The 16,935-nt window shown below is 34.4% G+C and overlaps 1 protein-coding gene across 2 annotated transcripts in view; it reads left to right on the top strand.

Moving 5' to 3' along the window:
* The window catches only part of Minpp1 (multiple inositol-polyphosphate phosphatase 1), a 36,168-nt gene extending 20,719 nt beyond the window's left edge, over positions 1 to 15,449 (top strand). The window contains exon 5 of one of the 2 annotated variants that reach the window (XM_047552223.1): positions 14,388 to 15,449. In XM_047552223.1, coding sequence (XP_047408179.1) covers positions 14,388 to 14,784 — 397 coding nt within the window. In that variant the 3' untranslated portion in view covers positions 14,785 to 15,449. The remainder of the gene's footprint in view (positions 1 to 14,387) is intronic. The other variant, XM_047552225.1, reaches the window with a different exon arrangement.
* The last annotated feature ends 1,486 nt before the right edge of the window (positions 15,450 to 16,935 follow it).

The raw sequence follows: 16,935 nt of genomic DNA, 5'->3' as shown, positions 1-16,935 counted from the left end.
TATTCGAGCAACTGTGATTAGAAAAGCAGATTGAATTTACTGAGGAAATGTGATCTCTCTGGATTTTTTCCTACTTTCCCTTCCCCCATTACCTCTATTAACATATTTTTATCTTTTTAGATTGGGGAAATTCAACAAGTCACTTCCTCTTTTCTCAAAGAAAGATTTTTAACATGGACTATAATTACTTGCCTCTTGAGACCTTCTATTTTGTCAGGAATATTCCCAGATAGCCACTGAGCCACATCGCCAGCCCTTTGTTGTATTTTATTTAGAGACACGGTCTTACTGAGTTGCTAAGTGCCTCACTAATCTGCTGAGGCTGGCTTTGAACTCGAGATCTTCCTTCCTCAGCCTTCCTCAGCCTCCCAAATTGCTGGGATTACAGGTGTGCACCACCGATCCTGGCTGTTTTGAGTGTTATTAATTTGAGCTCAGGGGTACTCTACCACTGAGCTACATCTCCAGCCCTTTAAAAAAATTTTTTTTGTTTTATTTTGAGATAGGGTCTTGCTAAGTTGCCCAGACTGGCCTTGAACTTGAAATTCTCCTGCCTCAGCCTTTGGAGTAGCAAGGATTATAGACATGGATATGCCATCGTACCCAGCCCTTTTTCTATCTTTCTATGGGTTCTGAAGTCTTTACTATTTTCAGTTTCATAGTTGAATGAGGGTAATTGGTTTTTTAGGTTGTATAGTTCCACATTTTAATGTAAGATGGCATCATTGAAATTAGTATGCCACTACAATAAATGTATAACTATTTTGGTCATTTAGCCCCTTGTAAAAGGAGGAACTTGGTGTTTTAAGGTTTTTAGAAATATATAGATTCTAGGTCATTTTGATAACTTTCTGAAGTCAAGATTCCATGGAATCTAACCAGTTGTACCAAGTTATCTCTTTTGCTAGTTGTCAAAAAATACTGAAAATATGGTGAAATTTTGTATAATCAACTTGGCTGTACTCTAAATCCAGACTCAAAGATTCAACTGCCTTTTGGATAAACACTTTCACTGTCACTAAAATGTGGGCAAATAGGGTCTGGGACTTTAATTCATTGCCTTCTCTTCAATACCTAGAACAGTCCCTGAGATATAGTTGGTACTCCCAATATCTAGAGATGGAATAACTGCAGTTTTTTTTTCTGTGCTGCCTATTTTAGTCAGTACCATTGTTATTCTCCCAGACATCTAAGCCACAAACCTGTACATCATTTTTTTTTTAAGTTGTTGATGATCCTTTATTTTATTCATTCATTTATATGGGGAACTGAGAATCGAACCCAGTGCCTCACATATGGTAGGCAAGTGCTCTACCACTGAGCCACAACCCCAGCCCCCCCATTTTTTTTTCTTCTGTGTATGTACATCATTCTTTTCTTTTCTTTTTTTTTTTTTTTTTTTTCGGTACTGGGGATCGAACTCAGGGCCTTGTTCTTGTGAGGCAAGCCCTCTACCAGCTGAGCTATCTCCCCAGCCCTGTACATCATTCTTAACTCCATCTCCCTTATCTTCTCTATCTACTCACTGAGTTGTGTGGTTTTTGTTTTTTGTTTTTTAACTTCTGGTTGTATTGATTCCTTCTACTTTTCTCCAACTGCCATCCCAAATTCAGGCTAGATTTAAGCCTGATTTGAGCAGGTAACTCTTAAAGTCTTCCTTGATTTCATTGTTATTCCCACTGTACTTCAAGACAGTCTTCTAAGAGGCAGTTCTGATTATAATCTAACTCCTACTTAGATGATTCATTGACTCTCCATTATCTTCAGGGCAGAGTATTTACACAGGTTTTATTATTCTTTTTAAAATTTATTTGTGCTAGGAGCACATTTCAAAATAATTTTATTGAGAGATCAAGATCTAAAAAAATTACATATAAAAGACTGCATAAATACAGTGTAAAGAACAGTTAATTATAAAGTCAACAGTTTTGTATACACAACTAAATAAAGAAATAGAATGTTACCAGTACCCGAGTACATCTCCTAATACAAATTGCTAATGTATTCTTAAAGAATATCTAAAGAATATCTTATAGTCTTATCTTCATATTAATGAAACCTTACCATATATGCTCTTTTTATCATCTTTCACTCAGTGTTGCATGTGTCTGTTAAGTTCATGTTATTTTGGGTAGCCAAAGTTTGTTTAATCTCTTCATTTTATTTTGCTATTATTACTTTTTACACAATTACTTTTTTCCTTCATACTACTTTTAAACTTGTTGACTTGTATCCAGATTATTAAAAATCACTCTTAAATTTATTGTCATACCTTTCTTGCCATATTTTGAGAGTATACCAATTATGCATTGGTCCCAAGAGCACAACTAGGAGACAAATCTTATTCTAATAGTTATTTTAAAAATCCCATTAGTTTTTGTTTTGTTCTTTTTTTTTTGGTTCTAATTAGTTATATATGACAGTGCAATGCATTTTGACCCATCATGCATAAATGGAATATAACTTCTCATTCGTCTGGTTGTGCATGATATAGAGTTACCCAGGTTGTGTAATCCTGTATGCACATAGGGATAATGTCCAATTCATTCCATTATTCTTACGCCCATGCTCTTTCCTCTTCCTTCACTCCCTTCTGTCTAATCCAATATACCTCTCTTCTTCTCCCCCTGCCCTTATTTTCAATTAGCATCCGCATACCAGAGAAAACATTTGGTTCTTTGGGATTGGCTTATTTCGCTTAGCATAATATTCTTCAATTCCATCCATTTACTGGCAAATGCCGTAATTTCATGCTTCTTTAAGTTGGAGTGATGTTCCATTGTGTATATATACCACATTTTCTTTATCCATTCATCTATTGAAGGGTACCTAGGTTGGTTCCATAGTTTAGCTATTGTGAATTGAGCTGCAATAAACATTGATATGGCTGCATCACTGTAGTATGTTTAATTCCTTTGGGTATAAACCTAGGTTTGGATGATTGGGTCCAAGTTTTCTTAGGAATCTCCATACTGTTTTCCATAGTGGTTGCACCAATTTGCAGTCCCACCAGCAGTGTATAAGTGTACTTTTTCCCCACATTCTCAATAACATTTATTATTGCTTATGATTGCTATTCTGACTAAAGTGAGATGGAATCTCAGTGTAGTTTTGTAAAATCCCATTACTTTTTAATAACTACTATTGATCATAGAATAGGCTCTTATGAAGTAGTCCCTGGCATACAGGTGTTCTAGTTCAATCTGAATAAATATGTCAGAGATTCTGTAGAAGGAATGCTTCCATTAACCAAGAAATTAATAAATGATTTCATGATTCCATAAATGAAAACTTAGTTCATTTAATTTCAGCAAGCATTTTGGGATGTATATGGTGTCTAGGGGTTAGTGCTAGGCACTGGGAATGATATACAAGCATCGATAAAGTTACATTCTACTTTTTTGGGGTGGGTACTGGGGATTGAACTTGGGGGCATTCAACCACTTTGCCACATCCCCAGCTCTGTTTTGTATATTATTTAGAGACTGGGTCTCATTGAGTTGCTAGTGCCTCACTTTTGCCGAGGCTGGCTTTGAACTGTTGATCCTCCTTGTCTCAACCTCCTGAGTCTCTGGGATTACAGGTGTGTGCCACTACACCCAGCACATTCTGCTTTTAAGGTACTTTTTGTCTAGTAAGAATGAGACTTAAAAAACAATTTAGACAAAAGGATAAGGATGCTTAGGAAAAGAAGTAATTTCAGGGTTAAGGGAGTTGGAAAAGGGTAATATGTAAGATGTAAGTTAGGCCTTCATCAAGGGAATATAGTGTGATGGAATTTGCATTGGTTTTAGAATCAAATTCAAATCCTTGTTCAATCTTTCTAAACCAAATTAAATTATAGTTGGTACTCTTCTTATAAGATGTTGAGAAGGTTGTGTACAATTATACATTTATGTGTGTGTGTCACACAAATATATATAAATATATGCATGTTTATTTTTTACAACTGTTTTATAAATAAGGGCTTAATAAATGGTCACTTTTTAATTAATTATCAGCACCATCATGATGATCTTTTAGGTAGAATTTGGCTAGAGAGGAATGAGGAGGACACTGTAACAAGGAAGAAAAATACTGAGCTAAAGCCTGTGTGGAACTGAAAATGGAGCATTTGTGGTGTGTTAAGTAGATTAATTTGATGGTTTGCATTGGACAGTATTAGGAAATAAGTCACACCAGGTAGAAGGTTGTGTTACCTTTGCCAAAAAACTAAACAACAACAAATTTTTTGCTATTTCTCCTTTAGTTATTTGTGCTGATTTTAAAATAAATTATGTACATTCTGAGATTAAGACTTAGGTATCTTGCTCCTTAATTAGAACATTGATAAGTAAAATCTACCCATTTGTTACTTTTTTAAAATGAACAAATCTATTGAAATAAATATAGATCATTTCCTATGTTATTTTTGAGTATTTACTATGTTCTTGTTATTTTGCAACCTCTAGAGGTCATATAAAAATGAGTGTTTATTATCTCAAGTTTGGAAGATATTTATATAATAGCATTAAATAAATAAAAACAAAAGTGCTAAGGGAGGATTAATTTGAACTTCGGGGTTCAGTAAAGGCTTTATGGAATGAGGTATTTTTGAGAAAGGCCATCAAAGACTATTTTCACTACCTTAAGGTGTCATCCCCTACTACTTGTTTTGATATTTTTGTTGTTTTGTTTTTGTTTTTTGGTACCCGGGATTGAACCCAGGGACGTTTAACCACTGAACCACATCCCCAGCCCTTTTTATATTTCATTTAGAGACAGAGTCTTGCTAAGTTGCTTAGGGCCTCACTGAGTCACTGAGTCTGGCTTTGAACTCGAGATCCTCCTGCTTGGCCTTCAGAGCCATTGGGATTACAGGAGTGTGCTACTGTGCCTGGCTTGATGTTTTTTTGTGTGTTTTTTGGTACTGGGAATTGAACCCAGAGGAGCTTTGCCACTGAACCACATCCCCAATCCTTTTTAATATTTTATTTAGAGACAGGTCTCACTAAGTTGCTGAGGCCCTTGATAAGTTGCTGAGGCTGGCTTTGAACTTGCAATCCTTTTGCCTCAGCCTCCTGAGCTGCTGGGATTACAGGTGTGTGCCAGCACACCTGGATGATATTTTTTTTTGAACAGCTTTATTGAAGTATAATTCAAATGAAGTGAGCTATGAATATTTAAAGTGTAAAGTTTGATGAGTTTTTACATGTGTGTACACTCAAAATCAACATCATAATCAAAATATAAACTCTATCACATCTACAAGTTAGATCCATCCTTCCTTCCTGGAATCAAATCCAGGGCCTCGTGCATGCTAAACATCATTCTACCACTGAGCACACCATCAGACCCTGTGACTCTTTGTAATCTCCTTCCCACCCCCATTTTCCACATGATCACTGATATGCTTTCTGTCACTATAGATTAATTTGCATTTTCTAGAATTTTATGGAACCATATAGTATGTACAATTTTTGATTTGGCTTCTTTTACTCAGCATAATGATTAGGAGATTCATCTATGTCATTGCATATATCAATAGCTCATTCCTTTTTCAGGTTGAATAGTATTCTGTTACGTAGATACACCATAATTTGGTTACCTATTCACCTTTTGATGGACATTTGGGTTGTTGGGACTATTACACATAAAACATTCATGGTCTTTGTTTCACATATGCTTTTATTTCTCTTGGGTTAAACCTAGGGATGGAAAAACTAAGTCATATGTAGGTTTTATTCTAATTTTTTAAGAAACCGCCAAACATTTCCCATCATTGTATGAGAGTTTCAGTTGTTCCACATTGTGACCAATACTTAATATGGTAGGTCTTTTAAATTTTAGTCATTCTAATGGATGTGTGGTGGTACTTTGTGATTTTAGTTTGTGTTTCCTTTTCCATTTTTTCACCCCAATACTGAGGATTGAACCCTCAGGCCTCACATATGCTTGGCGAGCACTCTACCACTGAGTTACATCCCCAGCCCTAGTTTGCCTTTCCTTAATAACTAGAGTTAGTTAGCATCTTTTTGTGTGTTTATTTACTATCCATCTTATTTACTATTCACTGTGGTGAAATCTGTTCAGATCTCTTTTTTTTTTGGTACTGGGGATTGAACCCAGGGGTATTTAACTACTCAGCCATTTCCCCAGCCCCTTTTAAAATATTTTATTGAGAGATAGGGTCTCACTAAGTTGTTGAGGGCCTTGCTAAGTTACTGAGACTGACTTTGAACTTGAGATCCTCCTGCTTCAGCTTCCTGAGCTGCTAGGATATAGGCTTGTGCCACCATGCCCATCTTCTTACTCATTTTTAAATTAGATGGGTATCTTCTTTATTATTACTATAAGAGTTCTTTATATATATTCTAGAAATGTCCTTTGTCAGATTTGTACTTTAAAAATATGCTTTGCTAGTCTATGGTTTTCTTTTTTTCCTTAATATCTTTTGATTCATACCATTCGTGTAATCACACATGTACATAGGGTAATGAATTGTATGAATCTACATCATGTACAACCATAGAAATGAAGTGATGTACCCCATTTGTGTAAAATTAATCAAAATGCAGTCTGTAAAAAATAAAAACATAAATAATTTAAAAAATATATCTTTTGATGAGTCAATTTTGTCCTGTCATTGAGGCATTTCTTCTTATTGATATCTGTGTATTTTGATGTTTTCCCAGTCTGGCTTGTGTGAACACAAACTATTCCTTTTGCCGTCTGTTAGCTTTGGAAATTTATTCACCTTTCCTCCCCACTACCACTCTCACCCCAGATTTGCATTGTTTTCTCACATGCTTGTTCTGTCAATAGCAGCTGACATCTTGAAAAAACCCTACTGAACTGCAGACCTCTCTTTGCTATAGCTTTCTGTTCTTTGGTACTGTCTTGTGAATTCTAGCCTGTGTGACCTGCCTAAGTTCACACTCCCATCCGGTGATTGCCTTGCTTTTGGGTTCCTCCTTCCTGCACTATAGCTTGCAAACTGTAAGCTGGGGCAATTGGTTAGGTTCACTTAATTGGCCTTCCTTCTCACTTACTCTGATTATAGTTGAGTATTTAAAAACTGCTTTTCTTATGTTTGGTCCAACCTTCTAGTAGTTTAAGACAGGATGTAAAACCTGTTACTCAATTTTGACTGGCATTGGAACTTATTTTTATGTATTTTTGCTTGAGAAAAATTTTATACTTGAGTCATTATAGTTCTAGATTTGTGTTAGTCTGTCAGATCTATATTTCTCCAGATATGCACTGGAGCTGATGTCCCAATCAAATGTATTAAAAGACTTAAAAATTTTTTTTCTTGGTAATTTTCTTCCCCAAACGTCTCATATCTCTAACAGTTCATGTTGCTTATTTGTTACATAAGCATGGGAATTATATGACTTGTCTAAAGCTCTATTTGATCCTCCTGGATCATGTTTAAAAACACTCTGCATAATATTAGTTGAATGAGAACCATGAATTAAGAGCTTAGAAAGATATATCTGAGTACATTTAAGGGAAAACATGCAATTATTAGTTGTTTTTCTGGTTGGTCCCTTTGAATGACTTAAGTATTTGCCTTGGGTGTTTTACCTACTTTGAACACACACATCACCATCCTCATTTAGTGATATAATTTTCAACTTTAAAGTAAATTTTTTTTTTGGTTGAAAATTTAATAAAATTTCCTTACCAATTCATGTAAGTAAAAGAGAAGTTGAATTTGGAGAGCCACATTCTTCCTGGATCAGGTAATGCACTTGACCACACTGGACTTTGTAAAATAAGATGTGACCTACCAGCTCCCAATATGAAAACATGATGAATTTGTGTTTTTCTATTCAGATGTTCATATAGATTTTTCATTTTCTTATATTTGTACTAATGTTTACATTTTTTAGATTTTTTTTTAAAGCTAAATGTTCTTTTAAAGTGGTTTAGCTACTTAGAATATATAACATCTTGAGTTTACTATATTTATCTCTGAGAGAACGGAAAGGCATTTTATGCCTTTACATTCCTTCTTTTCTTGGAAATTATTTTGCTTGGAGTCCCAAAGAAAGAACAAACATTACAAATGAAGGACATAAGTTAATTTGAGAAATAGAGGTCTGTATTTTTTGGTGGATCATAACATCCTAAACAGAAAGATTCAAGAAAAATAGGAAAGTGCAAAGCAAACCATAAAACATCTAAATTATTATTAATTTGGTGTTAAGTTTATAAATTTAATGCATTCTGCTTAGACATTTTAAATACAGAATTCATTAAGATAAAATTATGAGACTTCTGGAATGGATGTGATCTGGAGATATAAACCAGATCTCCAGTTCTTGGGACAGAACTGTAGGTGCATTATTCCTCAGGATGTCAGGTTATAACATATAGTACAGAGATTCTTGGGATGTAGAAAATCTAAACTCAGATTTTTATGGATATGTGTATTTCTCTGGGATGAAGTCCCATTCCTTCAGTCAGATTCTCAAGTGGTTTCGTGCCCCCTAGAAGTTAAGAACCACAGATGCAGTGAACCTGAGATGCAATATATTGAATATGCCTTATAACTGATTGCCTTGGAAGCCTCTCCTTTAAAAAACATTTCTATCTTCCTGCCTCTCTGTTAAGGCATCCTGAGACTTGTACCACTTTAATACTGAATGGTAGTGTCAAAGAAAGCTACGTGGGTTCACAAAGTGGGATATAGCAATCTTTATGCTTTCAGTAATCATCTAACAAAATGATATGCAGAGGCCCTGTATATAAATGTAATTGAGTATTTCCTTTTATATTTCCCATATTTCTGACTATAACTTGCATCTACATACATTGTGATGTGTGTGTATGTGGGGGAAGGGGAGATACTTCTTTGTTATTTAGATATAGACTTATTCCCGTTTGCTGTTGCCAGTATTTTGGGCTTAATCATAGACCAACTCTGAATTGGAGAAGGTTGAAAATTGTTATGATTTGGGTATAAATGTCCTCCAAAAGCTCATGTGTTGAAGGCTTTATCCCCAAGGCATCCATGCTCAGAGGTGGGGCTTTTGGAAGTGATTGGATCACAAGAGCTCTAATCTTATCAATGGATTAACCAATTGTTGAATTCATAGCTAATTTAGGCTATTGGGAGGTGATGGAAACTTAGGAGGTGGGGCCTAGTTGGAGAAAGTAGTATATCTGTAAAGGGTGTATTTTGTCTGTGGCGCCTTTTGCTATCTCTCTGCTTCCTGGCTGCTAGGAGGTAAACAGCTTTCTGTCACCATATACTGCCTATCATTATGTTTCATCTCACCACAGGCCCACAAACAATTAAGCTAAGTGTCCATGGACTGGAACTGCTGAAACTATGAAACAAAATAATTCTTTCCTCCCTTAAGTTGATTTTCTCAGGTATTTTGTCACAGTGATGGAAAGCTGAATAACTTAGAAATGAAACCAGAAAATTTCCCATGTCATTCTTGGGATGTGTTTAAGGAGAAACCAGGATTTGGCACTCTCAAATGGTGATGGGGCCTATATTAACTGGAGTAAATCACTTCCTAGGAGATGACTTAGAACCAGATTGACTTACCCTAAGTTATAACACTTAAAGCAAAGAGCAACATGTTCCTAGAGATGAAATCAAATTACTTCTTCACAGAAGTTACTGATTATTTTATAACAACTTTGACATAACTTTAATGGTTTCTGATGAATGCTCAACTATTAATCATCTTATATTAATATAAGATTATTATATTATAATTAATATTATATAATATATAATATAATTATATAATATAATTTTAAATATATTAATATATTTGCTTTGAGGTATTTGGAGTTACACAGATTACTCAAAAAAAACCCTTTTGTATGTGTGCACACACACAAACCCTACAACTTTTTCAGCCTCCCATCATTGAAGGTATCCAAGTCCCAGTTTTGGATGTTCATGTGTAATTTAGAAAAGAAACATGATATGTTTTTCCATTTGACACTTAATGCTACTTAACTTTGTTCAAAAAAATAGAAATTTGAGTAAGTCTTATAAAAGAACAAACAGGTGTAAGTATGAGCACCTGTTTAAGAAGGATTATATTAACCCTTTGAAGAAAAATACATTCATTTTGGATGTAGGTATTGCCATGGAAGTAGTTGGTATTTTATATACTAGAGTTTGATGTTTTGCTAGTTGAGTTTCAAATAAGTAGAAATCAGTTTATATTTTGCCTCAAGAAGGCATGGTGTCTCTAAATTAGTCATGTCGTATGTTCCTTAAGGACAGTTTCTTACCTGTCTTTATTCATCCTCTTGCAGACTCACATTATTGATGACTAGTTTTTTGTAGGACTGCATATTTTATTGAATTTTTTTCTTACTGCATATTATTTCAGATTAAATGCCTGAAAATTATGGTCTTTTACACATTCTTGGTGAAGAATTAATGCTTTATTTAATAAGTAAATCATTGTCTTGTTCTGTGGAATTTAATATGTGCTGGGTCAAATCACACGTCACTAAACCATGTTTTAAATTGGCCAATTCAGGTTTGAATACTATGAGCCTTTTACCAAGGACTGACAATGTGGTCTTCCTTAGCTAGGATCTTGAAATAACCTTGAAATAGCTATCCCACCCCACAAAACAAAACAAAACAAAACAACCCTGATTTGATTTGAAATTATTTTAAATCAACAGTGGTTTAAAAGTAAACTGAAGTGTTTCAGTTCCTAAATTATTTGTTCTACTTCAGACATGCAAGTATTTTCTTACAAAAAAAGTATTAAGATTTTTCTAACTGATTTTTGTTTTTTATCCATGAAACTTGATTTATGATATGCCTATAATCTTGCTTTTGCATTTGAATCTTGACACTTAGGGATATCTGATGAGTTTTAAAATGTTACTCAATCAGATGAATTGTTCACGATATCATGATGTCCTTTAGTACAAAGTCTTATATATGCTGTTTTAGAAAGAGACCTGAACCTGAACTCAACTCCTGGACTGTAAACTACCAATCTGTATGACCTGGGGCATTTCACTGTTGTAACTACTTTGACTCTTGCCATGGTATTTGCTATCCACACATTGATTGACTACTCTATGCAGAGCACTGATTTATTGCTATATTTCAAATCCAGCAGCTCTACAAGGGAAGTGACTTGTCTTCATTTTGCAGAAATCAAGGTTGAGAGAGGAGCAGAAACCTGAGTTTCTGAGTAGGTTATATCCTCTGGTTTTCAAGCTTCAGGACTGTGCCCCTCACTTCTACTATGCTCATTTATTCTGTCTGATGCTCTATTTTCCGAAGGCTTGAACTGACGAAGTTAAGCGATCAAGTTATAAATTTATTTTGTATAATTTCAGGTGTGTTCTGTTTTTAAGGAAGCTAACCTTTTGAAAAATTGAGCTTATAAATCAGACTGAAAGGAATAAATATTTTTTGAAAAGGTCTAGGTTATTCATATTCATCAAATCACTTCTTTGAATTTAATGGATGGCATTTTTCTAGTGAGTTTAATTGATGGTTCAAAGATGACAGACAAGTAAGTTAACTTCAGTTTTTTCATCTCTAAAAGCATATACCAACATCATAGTGTAAATCAGCTGCCGCACTTTATTAGGGATATAATAGGCAGCATTTCTGTTTGAAGTTTTACTAGGAGTGTATTCATAGTACATCTCCAACACCACCTCCTCAGCAAAACCCACCCAGTTTTTCCCCAGAGAGAAGAATTTATTCTCCTTCTCTGAGTTCTCCTAATGTTAGACAAATGCTAATCTGTAAGAGGGAGGAATATGTTTTATTTTGTGATTTGGTTCTTTTACCTCAGGGCTCTTTCTCACCATTCCCCTCTACCCATTTTCCACACTCTTGCTTAAAGAAACTAGCTTGGTATCTGGGACTTGACATGAAATGGTAGGGCCTGTCACATCTAACAAATTAACCAAATGGATCTTTGAAAAGTCTTTTATTACATCCTGGAAATTTGAATGCAATCATTTTATCTAGATCCTCTTGCATGAATACAAACAACATCACTCTTAAATTGCGAGAGTGTCTACTACACGTAAGACACTTTGAGGCAAAAAGGGTAAAGACGAAAAAATAACAAATAATCACAGATGCAATTGTACTCATTTCTCCTTTGTCAAAAATTTATTAAGGATAAGATCCCTAAACATATGCTAATATTGAATAATACTTTTTTTCTATGATTTGAAAAAAACACACAATTGAGGCAAGTATTCACCTGGATTCCCAGAGCACTGTTTCCTACTTCTGTTGAATACCCACCATGTTATTATTTTTTTTATTGTTTGTTCTATTTAGTTATACATGACAGCAGAATGCATTTTGATTCATTATACACAAATGGAGTACAACTCCAATAAGCATTTTATTAAACTACCTTTTTCCTCAACTTCTGAAAAACAACTGGTTTTAACATGACTGACAGCAAAGCAGATAAAAGAGGGGTCACAACCTAGGTTTAATATCTTCTATCACTTGAATGTATTTAATAGAATTTGAATTCTTATAATTTATATATGACCCTTTCCCTTTGATCTCTTTAGTTCCTCAAAACATGTTTTTCACATGTTTATATTATTTGTCTTGTGTTTTGTTTCTATTTCCTCTTCATTTGATTGATATTTGAATCTTAAGTTTGTAAGACTGTCCATACCTCTGTCCTATTTTGTTCAACACTTAACCACCAGTCACAAGTGGTTATTCAGCACTTGAAAAGGTCTGGTCTGAATTGAGATGTCTATACAAAGTCTTGGTGGAAAAAAGGATGTTAGTTCATAAAGCATTTTTATATAATGTTGAAATGATAATACTTTGGATATAATATCATATATCTTGTTCTCAGTGCTGTGGAGTTCTTCAGTGGGGGAAAGAGGAGTTACAGTGAATTCTTTCCATGAGAAAATGAAGGTGTTGCTGCTGGCTCCCCTGTGTCCTAATCTTAAGGAGAGCAGTAATGGCACATTGGATTTAGGGTTGTTGCTGGCTTTGAGATTTCTGCTATTAATAGTTAAAGAATTTACAGTATACAGTGTATTTCTATTTTTAAAAAACTTACATCACTAAATTTCATTGTATTTAAATGATAACAGTGGTATTAGCTTTGACTTCTATATACCTAAAAGAGAAAAAGGAAAGTAGCAGAGGAATGAATTTATCCTATGGTAGACAATGTAGAAAGACGAATGTACTGTGCATTGGATATGTACCCTCTCTAAAGGGTAAATGTATTCCTGTTCAGCTGATTGTTGCCATATGGGAGTACATGGATTGGTGTTGCCAAATTTTCCAGGTTTCCAAGAGGAGCAAAAAATCTGGATTTTTACTAATGTTATTTCTCCCAGCTCCTAAATACTGATAAATAATTCAAAATTTAATAATAGTTTTACAGCTCAAACTAATTATAGTTGTGGTCTAAATGCGACTGCTCTGTGACTTTTAACCCAAGAGGATATTTCTTGGAAATAAATATAGATTTTAGGTACTTTAGATGACCTACACAAAGAGAAGCTTGGAATCTCCTGTAGGTGAATGACTTTAAATTTTACATCTTTTAAGTAGTGAATAATTGTCTAAAAAGTCTTATTTTAATACCACTACAGTTTTGATTTTTTAAAAATCTGTTTGCTTAGGTCTTTAAAATTTGTGGGGTTTTTTGTTTGTTTATTTGTTCTTTTGTCATTGTTGTTATTTTTGCTTTTGTGGTGTTTGGGGATTGAACCCAGGATCTCAGGCATGCCAGGCAAGCAGTCTACCACTGAGCCACATCCCTAGCCCTTGATGTATTTTTTGAGTATGTGTTTCTAGTATACTTTTAGTTTCTATTAATGTTATTCTTCTCATTCTATTATTTACTTTTCTCTAGCTTATTTTAATGTGAATTTAGTTTTCCAGGATGTTTAAAAGGCTCATGTGACCCTCCCCTCCCCTCCCTTCCCCTCCTCACCTCTCCTCTTTCTGTCTACAGGGTCTCACTAAATTGCCAAGCCTTACCTCGAACTCACTATCCTCCAACCTCAGCCTCTCAAGTAGCTGGCATTATAGGCACATGCCATTATTCCCAGCCATGTATATAAAGATTTTTTGAAAAAACTGCATGTCACTGATGGAAGGCCTATAATTCCAGTGACTCAGAAGATTCTGAGCTGTAATTTTCACAACTTAGGGATACCCTTTCTTAAAATAAAAATTAAGAAGTGCTGGAGATACAGCACTTCTCGATAGTAGACCACTCCTAAGTTCGATCCCCAGTACTACTAAATAAATGAATAATTTTTAAAAGGATTAATTAAAATTGTTTTAAAAGGGTGGGTAAGTTAGATTATGACTAAGTGTAAATATTACGTTTGATGATATGAACATGTATATTTTGCCTCTCAATTTCTCTTTTAAGGTCTCAACCAGTTTCTTCTCCAGTCATCCTTCAGTTTGGTCATGCAGAGACCCTTCTTCCACTACTTTCTCTCATGGGCTACTTCAAAGACAAGGAGCCCCTAACAGCTTATAATTACGAGGAACAAATGCATCGAAAGTTCCGAAGTGGTCATATTGTACCTTATGCCTCCAACCTAATATTTGTGCTTTACCATTGTGAAAATGCTAAGACTCCTAAAGAAGAATTTCAAGTGCAGATGTTATTGAATGAAAAGGTCTTGCCCTTGGCTCACTCACAAGAAACTGTTTCTTTGTATGAGGATCTGAAGAACCACTACAAAGACATCCTCCAGAGTTGTCAAACCAGTGAAGAATGTGAATTACCAAAGGTGAACATCACATCTGATGAGCTATGAGTAATTGGAGAGCATTTTTAGTTCATCAGTGCTTCCCCATAGGGAATGATTACATTTGTAATAGGTAGACAATATCTTGATTACAGAAGCTTTCATATTACTTGGCTATTTCTGTCTTTTCACAGAAAAACTTTTGGGGGGGGTCTGATAGGTAGGTAAGAAATGATTTTCACTGGAGCAGCTCTCTTAAGAAAAAAATCTATTCAGAGAAACAACTAACACTGCAATTGTTTACAGAAATGAAGTTTTTCCAACTTACATGAGAAACCTCACACTGAAGTAGAATGATTTTAAAATGATACTTGCAAAGTCCTGGATCATCAAAACATGTCACTTGAATGATCCATAATTTGATTTAACTGGTCAAATTGTGCTACAGATTTGCTTATCCCAGGTGGGACAGTTCTAGTATTAATTGTGTCTCTTAATCAGAAATATTGTGATTAAGTAGGACTACCACTTTAGAAGAAAACTAGTATCTAATAGTTGAAACTGTTAAGAAAGGGACTGATTTAAAAGGGGATCTTCACTGGGAGAGTTGGCACACGCCTGTAATCCCAGCAATTTGAGAGGCTGAGGCAGGAGAATCTCAAGTTCAAAGCCAGCCTCAGCAAAAGTGAGGTGCTAAGCAACTGAGTGAGACCCTGTCTCTAAATAAAATACAAAATAGGACTGGGGATGTGGCTCAGTGATCAAGTGCCGCTGAGTTCAATCTCCAGTACCAAAAAAAAAAAAAAAAAAAAAAAAAAAAGCTAAAAGGGCATCTTCACTGAATGAAGCAAGACAAAAAGTAAAATAATTATTTTTGTTAATAGTATTTATAAAGTATTTAAACTTTTTCAGTAATTCCTTTTACTCTTAATAAGTCTTGCAAGACCATTTCAATTATCAGACCTATTTTAAGTATACAACAATGGAAAGATAAAGAGGACCATTAGCAACAAGTCAGATAGATAAATCAGAGTTTCTTAAAATTCATTGTTTAGGTATATTTTTCATTCTGTTCCTTGGCTCTCATTTTTATATTTTGTTATATGAAATGCAGCCTTTTTCTTTTTTTTAAAAAGACAAGAGTGTATTTTGATGTAGTATATATACATGGAGTATAACTTCCCATTCTTGTGGTTGTGAAATGCATCTTTTGGTTGTTTGATTCCTTTTTCTTTCCTAAAAAAAAAAAAAAGGAAATTTCATCCTTGCTGACTTAGTTTCACAGATTTGAACTCATTTCATAGAAATACTTCTGAGTTCTGTCAAATGTCATGAAAGTATTTCCTACAATAAACAAAATTCTTCATTACCTGGCCTTTTCTGCTCTCTTTATTGAAATTCAGTTAGTAATTAATGTTGGAATTTCATACAGCCTTTATTCAATCAGGCAACATAAGGCAGTTTTCCAGTAGAAATTTCCTCAAATGAATAGATTATTGTTAATGTATTTTATTTTAATCTGTCTTCACTTTAAAGATGGTATTCTTCAAAGGGATATGTAGAATTTTTGTCAAATGTATAGTTACCCTTACAAAATAACATGCAGTGAAATCTCAATTTACTGGAATCCACTAATGTACTAATTTTTTGATAGTTTACTTTTGAGGGAATAGACCACATACAAACAAACACATGTTTAAAATATGCATATTTTGGGGCCTGGGGTTGTGGCTTAGTGGTAGAGTGCTTGCCTGGCATATGTGAGGCCTTGGGTTTGATCTTTAAGCACTGCATATAAATAAATAAAATAAAGGCCCATTGACAACTAAAAAAAGTTTTTAAAAAATATGCACATGTCGGTGTATGAATTGTCAGGTGTGATTTGGATTAGGACTCTTTCAACCAAATTTCAGTTTATAATAATGGAGAAATCCATTTTAGGCTTAAAGAAGAAAAACTAAAATAGGATCTTTTTTAGTTTCTAGTTAATGTTTAATTTTCAAGTCAATGAAGTTGTACGCTAGTTTAGGGATAAGATTTTTAAAATTTAAATACTTTTTATGTGGACAAGAAAACCTCTTGCTCCTTTGATTTTTGCAAAAGATGACTGAGGTACCTTTAAAATTATATTAATTGTTGGATTATGGGACTTTGCCAGTACCTTTTGAATGAATTTTCTGTTTTAAAAAAATAACACTAATGAGTAGGTATATGAAATGA

Source organism: Sciurus carolinensis, chromosome 5 (genome assembly GCF_902686445.1).
Source record: "Sciurus carolinensis chromosome 5, mSciCar1.2, whole genome shotgun sequence".
Classification (NCBI taxonomy): Eukaryota; Metazoa; Chordata; class Mammalia; order Rodentia; family Sciuridae; genus Sciurus; species Sciurus carolinensis.
Note: the sequence above shows the minus strand (reverse complement) of the source record. Positions and strands in the feature narration are given on the sequence as shown.